A 25,251-nucleotide genomic window follows, 5' to 3' on the forward strand; every position below is an offset into this window, starting at 1 on the left:
TAAAGGCCCGTAGGTATACCGTTTGCTTTTTGTTCGGCCGGAGTCACTAGTATGAAATGTACACGTAGTTAGGCCGAGGTTAGGCAGGGCCAGACCTCGCTGTATTCCTGGTACGAAAAGGTATGTTTTGAATGTGTGCCTGCTACAGGTAACATTTTCTGACTTCAGTCCTACTTGGAGCAATGAGAAATACCCACTACCGAAGGGCATGGCTATCATTCATGAGGATGTTGAAAGTGCACCAGGGCGCATGAGTTGAAGGACAAACCTACTAAATTATTCCATTTCAGAACCATTTTCTTACATCGTGCTCTCTAAGCCAGGATAGCCCCTCTATGATATTCAAATTTCCATTCTGTACGTTTCGATTAGAAATGACATGGTACACTCATAATTACTTTAAAAGCAAAAACACGGATAAAACAAAGATGGATTGATGTGGTTTAATTTCTTTTAATATGACGTTGAGCACTTCCTACTCCGACTACTTTTCCCAAACACTTTATTAAACTGACACTGTTATCATGTATCAGAAAGAGAAAGTCTGACTCTTGAGCAATGGCGTACCCAGCCACTATAAGAAAATAAGAGGCACAAACCCATTGATGCTTCGGCGACTTAAGACAAAACTGTGCATTACTATATAACACATTGATGAGCTCTCGAAGGCACTTCTATTTTTAAAGTGTTCACTCCAATGCTGACACTGTTCAGTAATATGCAATGCTCACTGGGGAAAGTAATATCCCTTGCTATACTTACAGGCCTTGTGTACTGCAGTGCTCAAATAGGCCAGAAAGTGAGTACATAAGAACATTTCTGCTCCTAATTTTGGGGTAGAAGTGTAATTCAAAAAAATGACATCAATTGACCCTTTAAAGTCCATGCATGTCAACACCACTCCTATAGGTGACGTGGGTGTAGGGGTGGAGACCTGCTGACAACCTCAGGCTCTACTTATACTCATGTGGCTCAAGGTAGCCAATGCATATTAGACCAGAGATTAAGTACCGCCTGCTCCTATATGTATAAAGGACTGCCCAGAGAATGAAAGTGCATGAGCTGGTTCCATTTGTGAATTGGGACCTGCCTCCAAAAAAACACACGTGCACAGGCAAATGAAGTGGTAGGATTTTCTTTTTATTTAGCCATGGTGCACCTCATCGGAATGCTGTACAGTATGGCTAAAATATATTGACAAAGACAAGAGATCCCAAAGGCAAGACCCACGGGCTTTGCCAATGCTGGTTGTTTATTCTCTTTGTTAACTCAAGTCATTGTGTGCAAGGACACCTTTCTGCGTGCTGGTGTGTGTACATGGATGCCTATATGCCCTCTGGTCTGTGTTCAGGATGCCTCCAAACCTCCCAGCTGCATGCATGGATTGTGTTTGTCTGTTTATCTTTGTGCATGGACACCTACATTTTTAGTGGTCTGTGTGGATAAGTGACTATTGGTCTGTTGGTTTGGGCACATTGGTATGTGTTATTGTTATGTATAGGTTTTCGTTCTGTCCATAAATCATTCTCCTTAGCTGTCCCGATCAGTCCATCCATGTATGAGGGTAAATGTGTTTACTGTCACTGTGTTTGAATGTGTGTCGCGTGAGATTATGAGTGTCTGTGCCTGTACTTTTTGTGTTAATTGTTGTATATTACAAAACGTCATAGTAAATAAACAATTACTTAAAACACGTTTATTCTTTTATGTGATCTGTTCGTAAAGGTGTGCATATATGTTCTTCTGTACCCTCATTTACATGTATATTGTACATAGGCTATTCAAAAGCCAGCCATATCGATTTGTTCATTTTGAAATATACGCAACAGATTGGATTTTTTAAGTTGCACCACTGTACTTTCCTTTGATCGAATTTCACTTCTTGTCAGATGTATTCCTGGGAATGGCAGTGGCTCTCCGGATGGATTTTTGGGTAAAAGTTCAGCAACGTTTTTATTGAGTTCTGTGAGCAAAGCCCTGTACTGAGCACCACAACACGCTAAATCAATTACCATCCAAGAAACGTAAAGCCGAGTTGTCTTTCAGACCCTGCTCTCATGAATTAATTCCGTGCCAACTGCCAGCCCTATTCTCCAAGGGGTTCAAGTATTTCTGCAACAGGTGCTACTTATTGGAAGGGGGTCCTGAGCACAATTGTTTGGCAAATCGACACCAAAAGTGCTTCTGATAGGAACTCTGGACCAGGCCGTCAGAATGTTCAACTTCCCCTTATTCTGCAGGAAAAACACCCCACGTTATATATATTTTCTAAAGTGTATGTTACAAAAGGGAAAATGCAGCATTTGGATGATTTCCTCAGTAGTTTTTTTTTTATCTGTCACTTTTTTCTTAATTTTTATTTACCTTGAAATTAAAATCCCAACAATGCCTGTAAAATATCGCCCACAAGAGTACAATACCTGTGTTTAATAAGTCAAAATACATAAAAAATAGTCTGAATTGTATCACTTTTAGGACTGAAAGTGTATGTAGTTGTGCTGGTACTATCACCTGCAGCGCTGGCAGGGGTAATGGGTGGTGCAGGCTGTTGTGATCTCCCAAAAAGGGCCATGTCACTTATTTTTATTTACAAACTAAGCACTGGGGTGGAGCAACTAGAGTAAGTGGGTGGCGCCACTGGTGGAAGTAGGTGGAGCCACTGGTGGAAGTAGGTGGAGCCACTGGTGGAAGTGGGTGGAGCTGGGAGAAGTGGGAATGGCCTCCTAACAAATATTGAGCACCTGCACTTCATATTTTACAAATTAAGCACTGGTACTAGGCACACACATACTCTCGCGCTTTAGCTCACGAGTGTGTAAAAGGACACCTTGAGGCAGAATCTACCGAGCATATGTTTATACTTAACACTCAAACGCAAATACATTGTGACTGGCATGGAATTCTGAAGTTTTATTTGACATACCTGGGGACCAGGCTGCAGTATTACGGCACTAGGCCACAACTCTAGCGGCAGCCACCCACGAGTCTGCCGGGGGTTGGTAGCTTTGTAGTAAGTGTTCATTACCACGCTGGGAGCCCCGGCAGCAGTGCAGCACAACACAGTCGGAGCTGCAGCAGAGTCGGGCTCCCGGCTGCGTGCTCTGGCTTCAAAAGTTTAAACTATGCCCGCCCTAGCTCTCCCACAGCCTATATGTTCACGGGATTCACAGACAACGTGTGTCTTGGCAGGATGACTCGACAGTATTGATTTGGGAATAACTTACTCAACTCACGAAGGCTTCCTGAGCGAATATGCTACAGCTCCGGGATCACGTGACGTGGGAATGTTTTTACAGTGGCCGCAATGACTCGTCCATCGGCGGCAAAACGCGCCACCCGAGCATGATTCTTCAGGCCCTCAGTCCAGTCCTCGTGGTATCATGATGTTGATTAATTTTAAATTTGACCCGTGACTCCGGTCGAGGCCCCGGCCCCGCTCAGCTTCTGACCGACCTTGCCTGTTCCAGGTCTCGTGAGGTCACATCCGATCACCTACCCCCCACGCGGGGCCACAGCCTGTAATGCAAAGACTGCTAAGGTCAGGCCCCGCCCGGGTCTCCGTATTTGGGCAGTCAGAGGCAGTGACTCACTGTACTACCGCGCCGCCGGCGGGAATGTTAATGCAGGCGGCGGGGGTGATTGTAACATTTGTAGCACACTGTCGGATAGGGGATGTTTAACTGTTCTGCTACTGGCCACAAGTGAAGTCTGCTGCGGCTCGGGGCGCACACAGGTGTCTGAGCGCCAGTGCACGCTAGCACCTAGTGTAGCGGGCAGCCAGTTTCAGTGCTGTCACTGGCAGAAATGCGTGACAATGCATTTCAGTGCGGTGATGCGGGAACACCACACTGAAATGCGTTAGCGTCACGCCTGAAGCGTGACACTTGGCAGACCGGAGTATAGATTTCGAGTTGGGACCCAGTTTACAGGACGTGGGCGTTGGTGAAGTGTGTACGTATGTATGGTTTCAGTTTACACACATAAATAATCCCAACATTTTAGTTTTATACCCAAAAATAACAATACATCTACGGGTGAAGTTCATTTTCCCCCCAAAAGAATCAGGCTTCCAAAAATTGAACCCCGACGCTCTCTTTATGATTGGACCAAAAATCCAGTTTTGAGCTCGGAGCAATATTACATATCGCATTATATAGGCATCCATTATCGTGTTTTGCAACAGGGAAAACTTGCTGCACGTCACAGGAACATATTGCTCAAAATTCGATCGTACACAACTTGCAATCGTTGGAATCGTGCGCATTAAAACCTCTTTATCAGCGCGATTGGCTGATGTTGAAGTCTGGTACGCAACAACTGGTTCAAATATGTTCGCTCAATGTTTCACGCTTTATTACAAATGTCACCCAAAAAATTTTAATATTTCACTTCTGTTCATTGTATTTTATTGTGACGAAAATCCAAGAACATAATCTTCCCAAAAGTTATTTACAAAAATTTAAGCTAGTGCCATTATAAATTACAATAACTTTTATTTAACTATTAATTATTGTAAAAAATAAAAGCCATTGTTCTTTGTAATATCAATACATCTAAGTCATGTAAATACAACACATATTGCATTACAAATGCTAAAGATGTCACATTTGCGAAAGTTAAAACTATTGGCATTATAAATGACAAAGCTATTCATTTCGCTATTCTCAAAACCAACACATAAATAAAAAATGTGTCATTTACAATACTAATAGCTCAAGCTTTCCTAATGCGAGACCTATTGCATTGCAAATGCTTGGTTTTTTTTGGTCATGGGCACACTGGTGTGCATAGAAAATACTTCTCTTGGCAAAGACATTGCTAATTACTGAAAGTACAAAGGTCCTGCTTGAAATTAGGTTGGTTTTCTTTGGACTAAGCCGTGTATGTATTATCATTATCTTCCTTATAACATTTGATGAAATTGCTTTATGGTAATAATTGAGCATGCCTTGCTACATATTACATGAAAGTAGTTCTGATAGTTGGAAACAGAAAGAGGCTTTGAAATGAATAAATCGAAACGAGTGTATATTCATCACGAAATTCAGAATGTAGCATAATCATTTTTAGACACGACTAATCAGTTCACGATGCCTTCACACCTTTTTTTTTTTCACAACAAATTTTATTGTTTGATTAGACACAGGGATAATCACAGTTTTCCACAATCAGGAAAGCACTGTCGAGTGGCAAAGCACAGTTTAATAGACGTACAGTCCAATCAAGTTAAAGAGAAGGGAAAAAAGAAAGTGGAAGGAAACCCCCCCCCCAACCACCCCCAGCCACCCCAACTACCCAGTGACCCAACCTTCACACCTTTTAATGAGCTAATATACCTTTAAGTTACTATGAGCTTGATGTTGGAAATTCCTTTCGTTTCAGAAGCATGATGCAGGCCAAGCCTTGCTGGACTTAGTCTTTAATCACTTGGGTGTGACTGAGAGGGAATATTTCGGATTACAGCAGAGTGAAGATTCATTAGACGCTCCTGTAAGTATAACTAAATCAAAACGTACAGAAAGTAAGTATTATATATATATTTCTAATGATTGTCTTCTATTCCACAGAGATGGCTTGAACCAAGTAAACCTCTCAGGAAACAGCTGAAAGGTTCGTAAATCGCTCTGTAGTTATGTTATTGTGCTGTTCGGTTATTTTTATCTAGACTAATTAAAATGTAATATGAATATTTAATTAGAATTGTGGTACATGCACTGCACATGGTTTGTGCACCTGTGAATAGACGACTGGAATTCTGAGATTTATTTTAGTAGCAGTGTGTTTGATTGAACAATGCAGGAACGTTGAAATTAAGTGATTTTTAGATCAGTGGATTAGGCTGGTCCTTTGTGCGTTTGTGGAGAGGGTGTGGGACTTGGCCTCTGATTTGAAGTGCCTAGGTTGGTTTAGCATACATGAATAGGTACTTGAATGCTAAAATGAAATCCCCATACGTTAACAGTAGAGGCATAGACAAAAACATTTGACCAAGATTACAGATATACTTAGCACAGCTGTGGCTTTTGTTTCTTTTTAACTAAATTGTATTGGCATTTAATATCAAGCTGTGTCATTATACATCCTGAAACACTCAGATTCTGGTCTTATCTAAAGGCAAATACCCTATGGCCCAGGTCGTGGCCCCTTCCATTGGAGTCCATTGTTCTGTCGCCTTCTCTTGGCGCCTAAATATGAACTGCTGTATATGTCCCATATGCCCCCCCCACCCCCTTCCCAACCAAACTATTAACAAGGTCCCCCCTCCCTAAGCTGCACTGCTGTCTTTGTTATATTTCTAGAGCTCGGGATGGTCCCTCCATGTGTCAAGCCGTGCGTGAAAGTCTGCCGCGTGTATCCCCTGCTCAGTAGCTACCTGTCCCTGAAAGAATGGTATGTGTCCACACCTAGTCGGGATTCCCCATGTGTTCTCTCCCTGTCTACGGCGCTATTGAGGCTTTTGCTGTGTTGGCCTCTCAGGGGTAGAAGCGTCAGATGCCTGTCCCTCCCACTGTATGTTGTTCAGCATCGCCTCCCAAGCCCTGGCTCTCTCCTCCCTGCCTATCCCTCTCTGCGCATTCCTCAGAAGGATCCTGCTCTCACAGCCCACCCATTTTACTTGCTCCCGCTTCCTCCCCTGTACACTGGGGCCCCTCGGGTCTTTACAGTTACAGGTAATTTCCCGCTTCACCAGCACAAAGGCGAGGTCCTTGAACCTATCCGTGGTTCTAGTTTTGGCCGTGTGTGTGAACAAACCCAGCAGTACATGTGTCGGTGTGCATGGAATTACCCTCTCCCTGATCCTAGCCCTCTCCTGCGTCACTTCTGTCCAGTAATGTGCTAATGAAGTGCAGCTCCACATCATGTGGAAGTATGTTGGTCCCACTGTAGAACACCTCGTCCATTGGGCGTCCTCCCTGACAAAATACAGGTTAATACGTTCTGGAGTCAGATAAGCCTGGTGGAACGTATAAAAGCTAATTAGGTTAAAGCGGGCATTTCTGGGCGTTCCAGCGCATTCTCCCAGTCCTTATCCGCTATCGGACTGGCGATATCCCCTTCCCATTGGTCCTTCAGCTTGTCTAGTGGCAATATGGTATCTGTCCCAATGGCCCAACAAAGACATGTGACTGCCTTGATGGTTCCCCCTGCCAGGCTTATATATTTGCACGTGGCCTGTCGCACCTGTTCCATCGTATCCCCTCCCCCAATGTCGCCTCAGGGCCCCCGTAACTGCCCCGTAGAGAAGGAAATGCCCCTGGGGAACACCCCAGTCAGCACTCAAGTCCTCAAAGGATAGCAGCTCCCCATCTCGGAAAAGATGTCCCACCTTTATAGCCTTTGCCTGCACCCAGTCATCTATATCTCGCCAATTTCCTCCATGGGGTAGGGCGTCCAACATCGTCATCGCCATTTCAGGCAAGTATGGCCGTTTCGTCCTGGTTTTCTGGTGGCACCGGCTCCAACACCGTCTGATCACACTATGCTCGTTGCTACTAGTCTGTCCGGGCCAAGCAGTCCCTAACAGTGTGCGGAACACCTTCATCCTGTCTAGAGTGAAGGGTGGTACTCCTCTGGCCTGGTCAAAGCTCCCCGCTACCCATTGCATTAGCCTCTGCAGTTGTCCTGCCAACTAGTAAGTCTCCATATCTGGCAGTGCTGTGGCTCTTGTTTCTTAACCTATTTTTGGAGGCAGTGCTTTGGGCTTTTCCCCATCAAGCTGGTGACCGTGGCACAGACTACATTTAGAGCCTTTATTATTGGAGGGTTGTGGAGCTGGAAGTGTGATCCAAGGGCACAGGGGTGGAGGGAAGATAGTGCCAGTGATGATGTGTTTCAGTAGCACCAGCTCTGCCTCACTGTATACATTGGAGGTTCATTTAGAAACTGTTAGCAGGTGCCGGCTGCACATCGGCGACCACAGTCTTGTACGGTACATCCAGGACGTGGTAAACAAGAACTTAGCTATCTCTCGATGTATGCAGTCTACTAGAGTGGTGTGAATTCCTGAGAGCTCAAAGAGTTTGACATTGAGCAGAGAAAGTTTGAGAGACTTGACCCCTTCCAGCAACAACCATTTAAAAAAAAAAGGTGATGTAGAGGATGAAGGTGCTGGCATCACTCCTGGTAAAGGTTAGGATTTCACTTGAAGAATGGGACTCTCAAGTGATGAACCCTATAATGACACTATCCACCAAACCACACTAACCGGAGATTATATACACAGCAGACTGTGAACATGTGGTTGAGGATCTCTGAGACGATATTCCTGAGACTTTGGTATTGACCCATGTGGGTCATTCTCCCCCTCTTTTTGATTAATGATAAGTATCAATTGGAAGCTGAATTAACCTGTGCTTCTCCCTCCCTCCATTTGTTTGATTCAAATTCCCTCCAACATCTCCTGAAGTACCAGTTCTAGATCTGGTGGAACTTATTTTCTCATAATGCCTCAAATCTCCCCCATCCATCTGAACACCTTGAAGGCCATTCAGTTAAGAATACTTATATACTCTGATCTATGAGCACCAAGCCACCTCTGTTAAAGTACCAGAGACAGCATCATTGTAATCATCAGAGATTTAGAGGGATAAAAACATTTTCTGATGGAAGCCGCAGCAATAGTCAAACTTAGTTTGCAGTGGAAAGGCAGATTGAAGCTATTCTAGCCAAATCTCTTTTTAATGGCTTGGTCCCAATGAGAACCTCCAGAATTGTTGGGGCTAGGTGTCACCTTTCCTGTACCACACACTGCATGGCTGTAATTATTGGAGGGCAACAAGTCCTTCGTTTTTGATTAAAAATTGACCACCAAGCTTTTTTAGAGGACATTTTACAGCCTCTGTTCAGATAAATATGGCGTGGCAAAATGTGCTCTGTATGAGTGGTGTGAGGATTTTTGTGTATTATACAGTATGGCTGTGCGACCTTACAGTGTAATACACTCTCAAAGCTGTCTTGGGCCCAGTCAGGCTCATTTGTAAAACCTTTTTCTCAACCCTGGGTGGCTGTGGCTTTGAGCAGCAAGGCTTAAACAAAGGAACTACTGTAAAGCATTTAGAAGCACCAAACAACAAAATAAGAAAGTCACACAACACAAAAGCACTCACGACACCAGTTTATAAATATAGATTATATTTTTATGAATGGTTAGACACCAAGATGAGCAAAATCCACATGAGTGTTCCAGAGATATAGATGTTTAAGTAGAACATAAATCTAAGCCATTTAGTCCAATGCGCAAACAAGCATTGGTAGCCATAAAATGTAGAAACTTTTGAAAATTTGAAAGGGTTGTGTTTAGGTACCCAGTCTGAGTAGGGTGACGAAATCCAGCAGAGAGAAGCTCAAGGGGGGGGAGGGGCAATAAGGAGTACTTAGATAGTTACCTGGTCACAAAAGCAGTCTCTTGTTCAGTTCCACACTTTGCATCAGGACCGCCTTAGACTTCAAAGGACTGGTGCTGATGTTGGGGATGCAGGATTCCTCAGGATTCTAAAGATGCTCTGGGGGCTGTTTTGCGGTTATTCTTCGGTCCATGGGTAAGGTAGGATGACTTTGGTCACAGGGTTCAGTGTCTCCTGAAGTCCAATTTGAGCCAATAGAAAGCCTGCTGTGGCTGGGCTACCGATCTCCCTACACAGCGGGTCAGGCAGTATCCTTTGGAGAAGGCTGGTGTCCCTGTTGGGCGAACAATCTGGACTCCTACTACACTCCTGGGTTGAGGAGGCTGGCGTGAACGTTTTGGCCATCCAGAGCCAGTCTCTTGAGATGCCCAGCGGCGATTCTCAGAAAGTGGCTACTGACTTACTGGAATGGGCTTCTTCTGCTTTGATGACCCCGATGCTGAACCCAGGGGGTCAGCCGACTGACTCTTGTATCATTTCTTTGATCTGGGGCTTGGGCGCGACTCAGCCAGGAGCCACAGGCACAATCCTCTCTTTGCTAGCCCACAGTGCAGCTAGTGCAGTCCAGCAGACGGTGCAGCCTCTTATGTCAGGTACAGGTGACGGCATGGCAGTCTTTCTTCGGACTTTTCTTCAGTTCTGTCGTGATCTGAGTGCTGGGGTGCCATATTTGTGACCAGAAAGTGTCCATGGGGGATGACGCAGTCACAAGCCAATGGGCTAGAAGGACCCCTCCTGCTCTGTGATTACTCCCAACTATGTGTGGCATCTAGGAATCCACTCCTGTGTGTGTATATATACTCTCTGCCTACTTCCAAGATGTCTGAACCATTCCTTAGGTGTTGGGAGCTTGGTAGCCCACCCTAGAGGTGTGGCTACCTGTGAGTTACATGCCCACAGGAAAACCGGTTTGGGCACAGTTCTCCCCTCTCTTTTTCCATCTCCAGCCTGTCTACCTGAAAAAAGAGGCACCCCTTCAGGATTGTGATCACTATTTGCATACTAAATGAGGCTTCACCTTTAAAACTTGAATTTTGGGCACCCTGAGTGGATTCATGCAACTGGGAGGTAACACCTCTCCCTGTAGCAGACGTCTATTTTTCCTGAGCCTGTGAGGCGTTCACACGACTCCCCAGGAGGGCAGAAGGCTGTCTGATAACAAGAAACCGCACAAAGCCACTGGACAAACTGGACAACAGAGTGGCAACTTTCTAAAAGTTGCCTTTCCTTAAAAGCGACATGAAATTTGATGTGGGTATCAAGTCCAGTTTAATGTCAAGATGAATTTGATACTTTGAAGTACCCATTTTTGTTGTCCCAAACAGAAGTTAGCCAGGCTGAGAGGTCAGCGGGTAACGTTTTTACAGCCAAAATTTTAATTTGGAGGCTTTTCTGTCAGAACATGTTGAAATTAGATATACTACTTAATAATATACAGCTCTCTGTCTCAGAGCTTCATAGACCTTCCTTAGGGGAGTCTTACATATATTGTTAAGGAATGAGAGGGCTTTGCCATTGGTTTAATTGGCAAAGTCGAACTATCAATTTAAAACTGCTCTTCCAAGCTGCAGCGGCAGGCTATGATCCATTTTGTACTTTGTCACAAACAGGGTAGCACAACCAGCACTGCAGTCTTGGGGATGGGTGGTGGGGACTTTGTCCTACATGCCCTGGGTACAATTTGTAGCATGTACTGGGGGCTTATAAGTAAGTCAGCTTCTGCCATTTGTGGGTAGCTAATTCGACATATATTTTGTTAGGGGTTAGAGCATTGGCACTGATGTCTGGTTAGCAGGCCTCAGTGCACTGTCAGAGTTGGGCAATTTCTTACAAGTGGGGGCACTAGGCTTAATGATTCTGCTCAAATCATCTTAGACTTTGTTCTGCCTTGATACATATTTTGAGATTCAATTTTGGAGGGGTTGTGATCAAGGAACTTGATACATGCATTTGTTGCTCCCCCACTGCTAATCTACCACTACCCTTTCTGTTTTATTTGGCTTTCTTCTTTTGGACTCCTTCCTCCACCTCTCCTCCTATCTATCCTATCTTCTACTGGCTGTAATTCAGGCCCACTTGCCCTTCTAAACCATGTGAACCTAGTGTTCGAGGCATGTGGGCTGCTGAATTTATATCTATGCATAGATCGCCGCCTAGTGTTGGGTCTGGATGATTGCACATTGTTGTCCTGGAAGAGTCTTCGAAGTATCACGAGATAGGTGGCTCCTCCCTGGACTACAGTGCGCATGGGCATCCCCTCCATGCTCAGATTGTTTTTTTCCGCCATTGGGTTCGGATGTACTTCTTAACTCACGTTCGGAATTTGTAATAGTTACTCTTTTTCGAGGCCAAAAGGCCTTCGGGGCGTCGGTATTGTCTCTCGATCGGTACCTTTCAGCTTTCCTGTACTTTTAACTCGACTTCGGAAGACTTTAATCTTCGACGCCAACGGCCCGTCGACGATCGACGATGGAACGGAGCCCGTTCAAGCGCTGCCCCGTCTGTAACTCTAAATATCCCCACATCGACGTGCACCCGGTGTGCAACAAATGTCTCTCACCGGATCACGACGAAGCCAGCTGCATGGCCTGTTCGAAGTTCAGGTCGAAGAAAACTCTCCGTCTTCGACACGCTGCACGACAGTCGGCACGTGAATCGGCACCAGACCTTGAGAACATCTTCGGTGGTGACGACAACGAAAATGTGCAAGACGACGAACCACAACATTCGGACCACGCGTCGGAACAAGACTCCACCTATAACGAGGACGAGGAACACCTCTACGTCCATGATGAAGACATCATCGAGGTAGGAGACGACGCACTACCCCTTGAAGCCGTCAACGACAACTCAAGCGAGGAGCTAGGCCCAACCGCAGTAGCGGGGCCTCATACAGACTCTTCCACGGCTCGGGTCGAGGCATCGCCGGAAGGCCTTAGCCAAGATCTACAACCCCGTTCTCTAGTCCCGCTTCAAGGCCCGACTAAGAACATTTCCGAAGAGCCATCAGTCGAACGACCACTGTTGGTGGAGAAATCGAAACCAAAAGGGAAAGACCCAAAATCGAAACCGAAACTGTTGGAAACCGCCTTCGGCTCGAAGACTTCGGAGCCGTCCAAGTCAATAAGGGTGCTCCACCCCTCGGAGTTGACATGGGGCGTCGACCCGAAGATCGGAGCGACAGAGACTGTGTCTGCCGTTAAACACGTCACACTCACGTTGGCGTCGATGTCGGCGTCGAGGCCCAGCTCCAAAGATGGCGACTCTTCAAAAGGACTCGAGGCCCAAAAGGCCGTCGATCCAAAGGTCCAGAAGCCGCAACTGGTTAAGGCCTTCGAGCCAAGAACAACCATCGGCTCAAGGGAGCAAACCTCAGACACCAGCACCAGCGTCCCTGCTCCGCGGCAACGCGTCGACTCGACAAAACTGCAAAAGCACGCAGACCAGTCGGAGTCCGTCCGTCGGATCGAAGTCGAAGCCTTCGAAGCAAATCGGTCCATCACCGATGCCTTTGGCGCCTATCAAATACGGACTCCCCCCGACGGCTAGACCTAAGACTGTACAACTCCAAAGAGCTACCGACTCATCCAAGTCCACGTCAGTAGCTGCACCCGACCAGCCTCGGACCGAAGACGTTCAGTTCCAGCCACCAAGCTACAACGAACAGACAAAGTTGTACATCGACTCAGAATCAGGCAGGCTCACCGTTTACAAACGGAAAATCAGACCTGAAACACCTATGGAGCCATACAAAATACCACTCAAGAAAAAGAGAGACTCCACTACCTCTCCAATTCTTTTTGAGCCTATACACACTTAAGGGCAGGGATATTCCTACTCACCCACTACAGTCACTGAGGATGTGGAGGAAGGGGACAATGAAGAGCAGTTCAACTATCCCATGGACACGGATCAAGATGAGTCCCAGCCATGGGCTGACACTGTTGACCCTGATGAACCTCACACCACCCCTGACACTCAGTCATATGCGGTCAAAACTTCCCCTGCTGAGGACACTGCTGCGTTCAACGCACTCATTGAAAGGGCGGCACATAACCATGACGTAGATATGCACGCTGACCCTGTGGAGGAGGACTTCCTTTTTGATACATTCTCCACGTCAGAAAGATCTGTAAAAACTCTACCTATGCTCAAAGGTGTGCTCAAACATGCAAGTGACATTTTTAAAGAGCTCACTAAAGCAAGGGTGGTAAACCCAAGAATTGAACGGAAGTACCGGCCTGCGCCCGTGGACCCTACCTACATCAAGGGCCAACTCCCCCTGGACTCCTTGGTGGTGGCTAATGCTCGCAAAAGAGCGAACTCGCAAACAACGGGTGATGCTCCTCCTCCGGACAAAGAATCAAAGATCTTTGAAGCCTCTGTAAAACGTGTGGCTGCTCAAGCTGCTAATATTTGGAGGATCTCCAATACACAAGCCCTGTTAGCAAGATATGACAGGGCACACTATGACACTTTAGAGCAGCTCCTTCAACACCTTCCAGATACTTACAAGGAGGGAGCAGAAATGCTTATACAGGAGGGCAAGTTAATCTCCAAAGCGTCCATTAAGTGCGCGTTAGATGCAGCCGACACAGCAGCTACGGCCATTAACACTAGCGTTATGCTAAGGAGGCATGCCTGGCTGCGCATCTCTGGTTTTAAATCAGAAATCCAAACTAACCTGCTCAATCAGCCAGTAAACCCTGACTTCCTCTTTGGTCCAGAAGTAGACACCACTCTTCAGAAGATTAAAAAGGACACTGAAACTGCGAAATCCATGGGGGCTCTGCAGTCTCAGCAGTTCAGGGGCGGTTCCTTTCGTCGCTCCGGTAATAGGGGAGCCTCAAGAGGACAAGCGTCGCAACAAGCCCAGTACAACAAGGGAGGCACGCAGACCACCTATAACAAGACAAATAGGGGTGGATACCGTGGAAACAGCACCAAAGGCAGGGGACGTGGAAACAATAATGCCAGATCCTCCGCCACTAACAAACAGTTACTTGTCACTGCCCCCCGCCCATATAACACCGGTCGGGGGGGAGACTCCAGCAGTTCCTGCCAGTCTGGGAAAGCATAACCACAGACAGGTGGGTAAGACAACTTATATTGTCTAGAGCTCACTTCCACTCCACCCAACATTCCCCCAAGGCACCGTCCTATGTCCGCAGAGCACATGCACTTTTGCAGCAGGAGGTCATCTCCATGCTGCAAAAAGGGGCCATAGAGCTCGTGCCTGTAGAACAGCAAGGAACAGGGGTGTACTCTCTGTACTTTTTAATCCCAAAAAAGGACGGATCCCTCAGGCCCATCCTAGATCTCAGGCCCCTAAACCACTATATCCTATCAGAACACTTTCACATGCTCACGTTACAGCAAGTTCTGACGTTGCTCAGGCAAGGAGATTTCCTAGCAACCCTAGATCTAAAGGATGCCTACTTCCACATTCCCATTCACCCCAGTCACAGGAAATATCTCAGGTTCACCATCAACAACCAGCATTACCAGTTCAAGGTCCTGCCTTTCGGGGTCACTACAGCCTCCAGAGTGTTTACAAAGTGTTTGGCGACAGTCGCCGCGCATCTTCGGAGACAGCACATCCATGTCTATCCGTATCTGGATGACTGGCTAGTACAAGCGAAGTCAGCCCAGCAGTGTGCCGACCACATGTCCCGCACAATCCACCTCCTACACAGTCTGGGATTTTCGCTCAATTACCCAAAGTCGCATCTGCAGCCCGCATACGTACAGCAGTACCTAGGCGCAGAGATCAACACGCTCGCTGCCACAGCGCACCCCAAATTAGCAAGAGTCAACAGCATAGAGGTGCTAATTCAGAGATTCAGGCCACAACACCACTCCCAGCACAGCAGCTAATAGGCATGATGGCCTCTTGCATCTTTATAGTCCCGCACGCAAGGCTACACATGCGTCCGCTCCAGGAATGCTTAGCGCGTCAGTGGAACCAGGCTCAGGGACAACTAAAAGACCTAGTGTTGGTGACCGGTCGTGCATACAACTCTGCATTGGTGGAACACACAAAACCTTTGCAGGGGACGACCGTTCCAAGAGCCTGTACCACAGATAGTACTGACAACGGACGTATCTCTCCAGGGCTGGAGAGCGCATGTCCTCCATTACACAGTGCAGGGACTTTGGACACCGCAACAGCAGAAGATGCACATCAACCTGCTAGAACTGATGGCGATCTTCATGGCGATGAAGGCGTTCAAGTTGCATCTCTGCAACACAGTCGTGTTGATCCGGACGGACAACATGACTGCGATGTATTACATCCAGAAGCAAGGGGGGACACACTCTCCACAATTGTCACACCTAGCACAATGCATGTGGAAGTGGGCCATTCAGAGGAACATGTTCCTCATGGCGGAACACCTCCCAGGAAAGGACAACCAGATGGCGGACTTGCTCAGCAGACACAGCCATCAGATGCACGAGTGGGAGATGCACCCCTCGGTGCTCCAGCCGTACTTCCAACGGTGGGGTCACCCAGAGATAGACCTCTTCGCCACACACGAAAAAGCAAAATGCCGCACCTTCGCCGCCAGGTTCCCACACCCGCAGTCTCAGGGCAATGCGATATGGAGGAACTGGTCCAACAGATTTGCGTACGCCTTTCCTCCAGCTCCACTCATACCGCTAGTGGCACGCAAACTGAGGCAACACTCCATGACGCTCATCCTGGTTGCTCCAACGTGGGCAAGGCAAGCGTGGTACACCACGTTCCTCGAACTCTCAGTGGTTCCCCACGAGCGCCTCAGACTCACACCCAGTCTCCTCACTCAGAGCCATGGAGACATTCAGCACCCGGATCCGCAGCAGTTGAGCCTTGCAATATGGCTCCTGAAGTCATAGAGTTTGCCTACTTAAACCTGCCTCCTGACTGCATGGACATCATAAAGGAGGCTAGGCGACCTACCACCAGGGCCTGCTACGTGGCAAAATGGAAGCGTTTTGTTATCTATTGTTCCAAAAATAACATAAATCCACTTGATGCTTCCACGCAAAATATCATAGGTTACTTGCTGCACCTATACAGGTGTAATCTAGCGTATAGTTCCATCAGGATACATTTAGCAGCAATGGCAGCTTATCTTCAAAATAGACAGCACCTATCCCTTTTCAGAGTGCCAGCCATTAAGGCTTTTATGGAGGGACTTAAGAGAGTCATTCCTCCAAGACACCCGCCTTCGCCTGTCTGGAACCTCAACATAGTCCTCACCAGGCTCATGGGCCCACCATTTGAGCCACTTCACTCTTGTGAGATACAATTTCTTACCTGGAAAGTGGCTTTTCTGGTGGCAATGACGTCGCTAAGACGAGTTAGCGAGCAGCAAGCACTCGCTATTCAGGAACCTTTCATTCAGATACATGCTAATAGGGTGGTGCTGCGCACCAACCCTAAATTCATGCCCAAGGTAGTGTCACAGTTCCACATCAACCAAACTATTGAACTACCTGTATTCTTCCCAAATCCTGATTCAGTGGCAGACAGAGCACTGCACACACTAGATGTCAAAAGGGCTCTCCTGTATTACATTGACAGGACTAAGGATTTCAGGAGAACCAAACAACTGTTCGTTGCCTTCTCCCCACAGCACACGGGCAACCCAATTTCTAAATCCAGCATAGCCAGATGGATTGTTAAATGCATCCAAATCTGTTATCATAAGGCTAAACGCACGTTAACAGTTCCCCCAAGGGCGCATTCCATACGCAAGTTGGGGGCATCCATGGCTTTCCTAGGTAACATCCCTCTAGAGGACGTATGTAGAGCAGCCACATGGACCACCATACATACATTCACCAAACACTACTGCGTGGATGTACACTCCAAACAGCAAGCGGCTGTAGGTCAGGCTGTTCTCAGAACCCTTTTTCAGACTGCTGCAGCTGGCACGGGCAACCGCCACTAAGGAGGGTACTACTATTTATTCTATGCATAGATATAAATTCAGCAGCCCACATGCCTCGAACGGAATATGCTACTTACCAGTATGCATCTGTTCTTGGCATGTAGGGCTGCTGACATTTATATCGCCCGCCCTCCTCCCCGGTGCCTGTCGCAGCTGTAGCATTCAGAATTAACTTACTTATTCTCACGCATGGTCATCACTTACTATATCACTCTCCATCTCTACCAAAATGGCGAAAAACAATCTGAGCACGGAGGGGATGCCCATGCGCACTGTAGTCCCGGGAGGAGCCACCTATCTCGTGATACTTCGAAGACTCTTCCAGGACAACAATGTGCAATCATCCGGACCCAACACTAGGCGGCGATCTATGCATAGAAATAAATGTCAGCAGCCCTACATGCCAAGAACAGATGCATATTGGTAAGTAGCATATTCCTTCTGATGTAAACATCTACCTGCCGATTAATTGCCTTCTGAATATCCCCAGGTGTTAGACTGGATCCAGAAACTTTCATCACAACTCTCCTCTGCCAGCTTGTGGCATTGGCTCCATCTCTGCATTAAAAGTGGCACAGGTGTGACATCGATATAGCCATATAGCTACATACCGTTGGTTCCCTTTGTCCGCACCCTTTAACTCAGATTGGATCTACTCTCTGTGATTTCTTCACATTTCTCAACATTTTTCAAATGTACCATCAGTGCAGTGTTGAGAAATATCTTCCCAGAAAAATCAGATGTCCATAGCTAACCCTCAAAAAGGTCTGCCTGTAGTTCGAGAGGCCAAAGCATGATACAGAGTTGTGCAACAAATGCAGCCTTATGCGCTTAAATATCGTTAAAGTGGCCCTTCCTTTATGGCCTGCATATGCGATAAGTGTCAGGCACGATGCCGGTTGCAGTCGAGGTCAACCTCGAAGTCCAGTTCCTTGTCGTCCTCCAAGGTGAAGAGAATGAAGCAGAAGATGAAGAGGAGGAGAATGGGAAGCAATGACGCCCAAAAATGTTGTTTGCATAGACGTCAGTTCACGAAAATGTCAGGGGTAGCGTTAGTGACATACAGGAAGTGAAATTATATGACCTTTCTCAACTGTCTTTTCATAGCCTCTATCACCTGTCTCCCACCTATGTCCCTCTCCATCTGTTTTCCGCCTGTCTCTTTATCACTTCTCTACTTCTTCCCTATCTCCCCACCTTTCTCAGCTGTCACAGTCTCTTACTTGTCCGCCTCTTTATCACAGCTTTCCCCACTCTTACCCTCTTTCTCGTTAGTTTTTTTATAGCTCCTCTTTTTCACCAGCCTCCCCCGCCTTTATTCGAATTATCTCACACCAAGCTGCCTCTTCATCACCACTCTCACCCTAGTCTCCCCCTGTCTCCGCTATCTCTTTCTGAACTATCTGCTGTTTCTTATCTGTCTCTCTCAGCCATTTGTCTCCTTGTCACTTTTTTCTTACACTGTTTTCTTCTATGTTAGCTGTCTCTTTATTATCTCTCCCTCCCACACATAAAATACCAAAACAGCTGTTTTGTCTGTCACTGATCTGCCACTCTACAGTGTCTTCTTCCTATGTTCTATCTGCTTACACTAGTCTCTCTTTCCTCTCTCATGCTCTTCTGTCTTCATTCTTGTTTCTCCTGCGCTGATTTTCCTTTTCCCCTTACATGTTCACAGACGTGGAGACACCTTTTTGCTGACATTTTGTTTCAGTGTAACCTGTGTTCTAATCCTGAACACATTTATTGGTTAAACAGTCAGATGTCCGTGGTAAAGGCAAACTTCTGAAAGTAAACATGACTCATGAGAGCCCTGTTTACATTTTTCTTTTTCCTTCTACTGACTTTAGGACATTGGGCTTGCAAAGGCAGTGACATGGGTAGCAAAGGGCATGCCAGGGGTTGCAGCTTCCACCCTGGCAACCCCTAAATTACATCTGTGGTTGCTTAATGTCCTGAGGAAGAACTCATCAGTGTTCTATGCCTACGGCAGTGTCCTCTGAGCCGGAACTTGAGAACATAGCTCCTCCCGAGAAACCTCTTCCAGCAGCGCCGTTGATTCAGGCACAGAATGCTATGCCCTTTCCAGGCCTGCCCCCTTTTGTCTGTAGGGTCAGTACCAAACAAAAGACGATGAATGACGAAACGCTGAAACTTTTCAGACACTCACCCCCAGTCACAGATCTGGATTGAATCCATCATCAATCTTTAGCTCACTTCACCACCCCAGTTCAGACCCAGCTACATGCAAATCAGTCTTGACCCTGTGCCTCATTGGAACATTCCAGCCCAGACTGCCAAGTCAGCTCTTCCCTGAACCGTAAACAAGCATCCTGGGACCGGTTTCGGGGTAACACCCCTCATCAGCTAGGCTAGCTTGAATCCAGTGGCAAAGGGAGCAAGGGACCCACATCTGGGCATACCTTGCCAACTTAGGGCAAAAAAAGCAAACACAAGGAGATGAGGGACGAAGCGCTGAAACTTTTCAGACACTCACCCCCAGCCACAGAACTGGGTTGAATCTGTCATCGGTCTTTAGCTCACTTTGGCACTTCAGTTCAGACCTAGCTATAAACAAATCAGTCTTGACCATGTGCCGCATGGGAACAGTCCAGCCCGAACTTCCAAGCTAGGTCTTCTTGAACTGGAAACAAGCATCCTAGGAACGGTTTCTGGGTAACACCCCACATCAGCCAGGCTAGCTTGAACCCAGTGGCAAAGTGAGCAAGTGACCCACGTCTGGGCACACCCTGCCAAGGTAGATCGAACAAAGCAAACACAAGGAGATGATGGACATTGCTCTGAAACTTTTCAGATACTCACCCCTAGTCACAGATCTGGGTTGAATCATCATCGTTCTTTAGCCCTCTTCGCCACCTCAGTTAAGACCCAGCTGTATGCAAATAAGTCTTGACCCTGTGCCTCTTGGGAACAGTCCAGCCCAAACTGCCAAGCCAGGTCTTCCCTGGACCGGAAACAATAATCCTAGGAACAGTTTCGAGGTAACACCCCATATCAGCCAGGCTAGCTTGAATCCAATGGCAAAGTGAGCAAGAGACCCACTTATGGGCATACTCTGCCAACTTAGGGCAAACAAAGCAAACACAAGGAGAAGATGGACAGAGCACTGAAACTTTTCAGACACTCATCCCCAGTCACAGATCGGGGTTAAATCCATCATCATTCTTTATCTCACTTCACCACCTCAGTTCAGACTCCACTATATGCAAATCAGTCTTAACCCTGTGCCTCCTGGGAACAGTCCAACCCAAACTGCCAAGCTAGGTCTTTGGTTAACCGGGAACAAGCATCCTAGGAACGGTTTCCGGGTAACACCCCTTATCAGCCAGGCTAGCTTGAATCCAATGGCAAAGTAAGCAAGGGACCCACGTTTGTGCATACCCTGCCAACCTAGGGTCGACAGAGCAAACACAAGAAGATGATGGATGGAGCTCTGAAACTTTTCAGACACTCACCCCCAGTTACAGATCTGGGTTGAATCCATCATCGTTCTTTAGCTCTCTTCGCCACCTCAGTTCAGACCCAGCTATATGCAAATCAGTTTGGACCTTGTGTCTCATGGGAACAGTCGCCCGACCTGCCAAGCCAGGTCTTCCCTGAACTGGAAACAAGCATCCTGGGACCTGTTTCAGGGTAACAACCATCAGCAGCCAGGCTAGCTTGAATCCAGTGGAAAGTGAGCAAGAGTATTACATCCGGGCACACCACCAGCTTTGCTATTCTTAGCACCAGAGCCTGTGCCAGTTTGCCCAGAGATTCTGACGCCAATCTGGCACAGTACCTCCAGGCCATCATTGTTCTGGTAAGCATCAGTTAACTTTGTTTTGCTTCTGTGCATCGTAGGACCACCTACGTGGCACAACCTGACCTCTGCACCATCATGGTATGCCTCTGCCATCAGCTGGAACCGTTCTGGCCTTAAAACCCTCACCAACAGGGCTGATATAGATGCCATCTCCAGTACCGCAGCCACCGGCTCCCGTACCTACTCAAGCACTGCCATGTATGTCTGTGGCAGGTCGCATGCAGAGTGAGGTCCAGAAGCCAGCAGGAGAGGCCTGGTACAGAGTAGAATCTCACCCTGGACCCACACTGTGCCCACTCTATCTGTAAACTTCAAACAATATTTTTAAATCGGATTCAGATCACTTCTAGATGCTTGAAGCAGAGCCTCATAGTGATGATGATAGTGGCTGGTCAGCCAGTTTGCTGCCCCTTCCATCTTCAGACTGCTGATTTCCTGACTTTGCAGAATGCTTGTTGGCTGAACACACCCCCTGAGATGGAACTGGAGTGTCTTGCAGGGCCTGCCCCACTGAAAGTGATTTTCTTTTTGTATGTCTTATGGGAGGCAGCAGAAGTATTGGAACTTCCCATATAACCAGTCAAGATCCGATCTAACATATTTACAGAGGTCCTGCAGCCCACTTCATCAGCATCGGAAATGCTTCTACCATTTAATGAGGTCTTACTTCACCCATTAAGTCGGCCGGGCCAAAGTCTCTCTTGAGCCATGAAATGACTCCTTGCCATGGATTATTGGCTGGCTCCAGGGATCCTGTCTTGCTCTTACCACATTCCTCAGCCGAAATCTGGTGGTGTGGATCTCGCAATGTATCAAGGAGCAACCAGGTGCTTTCCCTGTGCCCCCCCCAGACAGAAAAAGATTGAAGATGGTTTTGAAAAGCTTCTTTGTTGGTAGCTTCGTCTTGAGATCCATGAACGCCACATGTGTACATATGGTGGTATCATGTTTACTGGATCACCTGAAAGACCATTTTGTGATGGTGGTGATGGATGGACTGAAAACTCCTGGGCATATCATCAAGGTAGTGCTGGGCAGAGTACACTATATGTCCAGAGCCATGGATTCTTCCATAGCATCGAGGAGGCCCGCATGCTTCTCCAGTTGTGTGAAAGTGAGTCTTATGGACATGCCATTTGACAGTTTTTACAAGGTTCACCTGTTTCGAGACAACGCTGACTCAGTCTTGGACAGGTTCAAGGCGAGTAGGACTACTGCCCAATCTTTGAGGCTGCAGTGGCCAGTACGAGACTACATACAGTATTTTACGTTGTGTGTCTTCCCCAAGTGGTTTGCCTTTCACCAGACACCGCCCTACCAGCCTGTCAACTGCTGAACTCATGTCTGTGACAGGAACGGGGTAGAGTTAAAGGAATGGGCAGACAAGCCTAGAAACCCTCTTCCTTTTCTCAAAGCCTCTCTAGCTCCCTCTTACATAAATCTTGGACAGCCAGTTGGAGTAAAGATGTCGTCTTGTCTGCAGGCATGGAGGGCCATTACATCAGACCAGTGGGTTTTTCTACTAATAGAAAGCGGTATGCCGTTCCCATCTAACAGGAATCTCCCCAGGTCCCTCCCTTTCAATCCTTTCATTTCGAGACTCACCTTTGAATTATGCAGCAAGAAGTGGCTGCCCTGCTTCTGAAAGGGCAGTAGATTTCATCCCACAGCAGGAAATTGGGCACGGGTACTACTCCGTAGTTTCTGGTGGCCAAGAAGGATAGCAGTCTTCATCCGAGCCTATTATGGCCTTGAACTAATGCTTTCAAAGGGAAAAGTTCTAGATCCTGTCCCTGGCTAACGTGCTTCTGGCATTAAAAGCGTAGGACTGGCTGATGTCCCGCAACTTGCAGGATGCGCATGCTGTTTGCACATCTGATAGTCAGTGGTCTCCAAAAAATGTGTGTAAAGATTTTTCAATAAGATTTTTATGTGGTTACTTTTTATGTTCATTATCTATTTCTTTGCGTTAAAAGGAAAGTAAAAAAGATGCTACTGTCAAATACACGTAAAAATGCACCCTTCCAGAAAGAAACACAAGTGGGAACAGATAAGTTCATTTTTTGAAAGGTCAAGAATAAAAGCAAAATAATGATAGCCTCGACTTATGCCTCCACTTAGCCTCCAATATGATAAATATTCACGGAGATCTAACATTTATATTTCTGGCACGGGCCACTAGAATTGCATCCCATGCCGGAGCTGCGTCTGATCCACCAGACTGTGGAATCTGTTCTCTCAGGGTTGCCCTTTCAGCTGTAATCCATTTCAAGATGACAGTCTTCCTCTCTGACCAGTGGTTAAATTCCAAGACAAAGGCTAGACAGTGTTTGCCCATTACAGGAGCCAATTTCTTAAACATATGCTCTTAGTTTGCTTCCATTAATTAAGTGTAAAAACCAAGCAGACCGAGCTTAGTCGAGGGACAGGCACACATTTCAGTGATCTTTGTGCATATAAGAGTTGCAATATAGTAGAACTCGATTCTAATGGAAAAAGACTACTTCATCCATCCTGTGTTTAGGGGGGTATACCCGAGTGCCCACTGTGTATCATGCATAGTTTGGGGGTATGCGTGGTACAGATAATCAGATTGAATCAGTTTGATGTGTGCATTCTTTACATCTTGTCAGTATCTCTTGATTCATCCCTGCCTATATCCTCTGATGACCACAGCATTTCAGTGCTATCCAGTGGAGGTATACACATGCCTAATATAAACCTGTATAATATCATGAATGCCTCCCTTCACGTGCAGTAAAGGCTGAAATACACTCTTCCCCACCGTCTCCTGTGTCCCATCACTATAGCTCAACCATAAAACAGGCTGACATTTTTAACCAACCCAAGCAAAGTGGAGTATCTGTAAAAGTGACAGTTTATAGAGTGGGTTATTTTAAGAAATGGTCAATAGCTACCTTAACAACCTATGGAGCAATACTCTGGGGCCTAGACAGTCAGAAGAACACTAAGCAAGTTCTGGACAAAGCTGCAACATGTCCTATCTCAACTCCATCAGGTGCCCTGAAAGCAGCGTGTGTCAATGAAGCCATTAGTCTCAGAGCTAGCAGGACGGCCATGCACTACTCCCTAAAGAGAAGTAACATTCATAAAGACAATGTAGTTATTGTTTGCTGGTCTGAACTTCCAGCAGTGCAGCCAGCTCATCACCACTAAAGCAAACCGGAAGCAGGACACCTAGGGCTGATTTATCTTTCCTTCCCATCACACGGCATGCCGCCCCATCATACATAAAATATCAATTATAAACAGTGTGTGTGAAGCATGGAAATTAAGAGAAGAAAAGAAAGCAGAAACTACAACACATTCACCCTGAATTGTAATGTCTGAAGATTGACCCACATTGATGAACTACTTGACCATACTGGAAAATAGAGAAGAAAGAAGATGGTTCTCACTTGCCTGGTTCAACCTGTAACTGATCAGTGAGGTCAAGGATATCTATCTACCAGATGCCCATGTGGCAACCCACAGGTCTAATCAAATGCACGCTTGTTACCGTCCTATCTCAAATGAAAGTGTCCGAAGTTAAGGTGTCTGGAAAGTCTTATACATGCAGAAGAAAAAAGAAAAAGAACGAACATTCTTTCTCCTATCAGATTGTTGCAGAGATGTATCAAAAGGAGTGACCATCTTCTTTAAAAAACGAAATCCACTGTAACGAAAAGGAGGGAAAAATGGAACAGTCCTGATTAAAGTCCACTACTTCAAAGTCTCATTCAAGGTGGTCATGACAGATTGAATGTAGGACACCAAAAACGATCTGCAAAGTGTCACAGAGGGACTTTTTGGACTTTCCATCTCTCTTGAGAGACCACCCGCTTTCAGAGAAGCAGCAACTCTCCCCCCCTCCCCTTTCTTTTCCATTCTCAGCATCCCAATATTAGTGTTTTAGTTGTACTTTTTAATGTGTATTCTTGTTATGAAAAATCCTGGTCGCACAATGCAAACAAAAAGAAAGAAAATATAAATATCGGTTTCTCCTTGGGTGATCAACAGTTTTTGAGAACACAGTAGATGTCCGAATCTTGAAGAGTTCTTACTAACATCAGTGTCATTAAAA

General features: G+C 46.5%; 1 protein-coding gene across 5 annotated transcripts in view; it reads left to right on the forward strand.

Moving 5' to 3' along the window:
* Positions 1 to 25,251, forward strand: part of PTPN3 (protein tyrosine phosphatase non-receptor type 3) — a 1,880,479-nt gene that overhangs the window by 472,039 nt on the left and 1,383,189 nt on the right. For 3 of the 5 annotated variants that reach the window (XM_078687727.1, XM_078687724.1, XM_078687725.1), the window contains 2 exons: positions 5,383 to 5,490; positions 5,568 to 5,610. In XM_078687727.1, the coding sequence (XP_078543853.1) occupies positions 5,383 to 5,490; positions 5,568 to 5,610 (151 nt within the window). The remainder of the gene's footprint in view (positions 1 to 5,382; positions 5,491 to 5,567; positions 5,611 to 25,251) is intronic. The other 2 variants (XM_078687726.1, XM_078687728.1) reach the window with 1 other exon arrangement.

This window comes from Lissotriton helveticus, chromosome 4_1, assembly GCF_964261635.1.
Source record: "Lissotriton helveticus chromosome 4_1, aLisHel1.1, whole genome shotgun sequence".
NCBI lineage: Eukaryota > Metazoa > Chordata > Amphibia > Caudata > Salamandridae > Lissotriton > Lissotriton helveticus.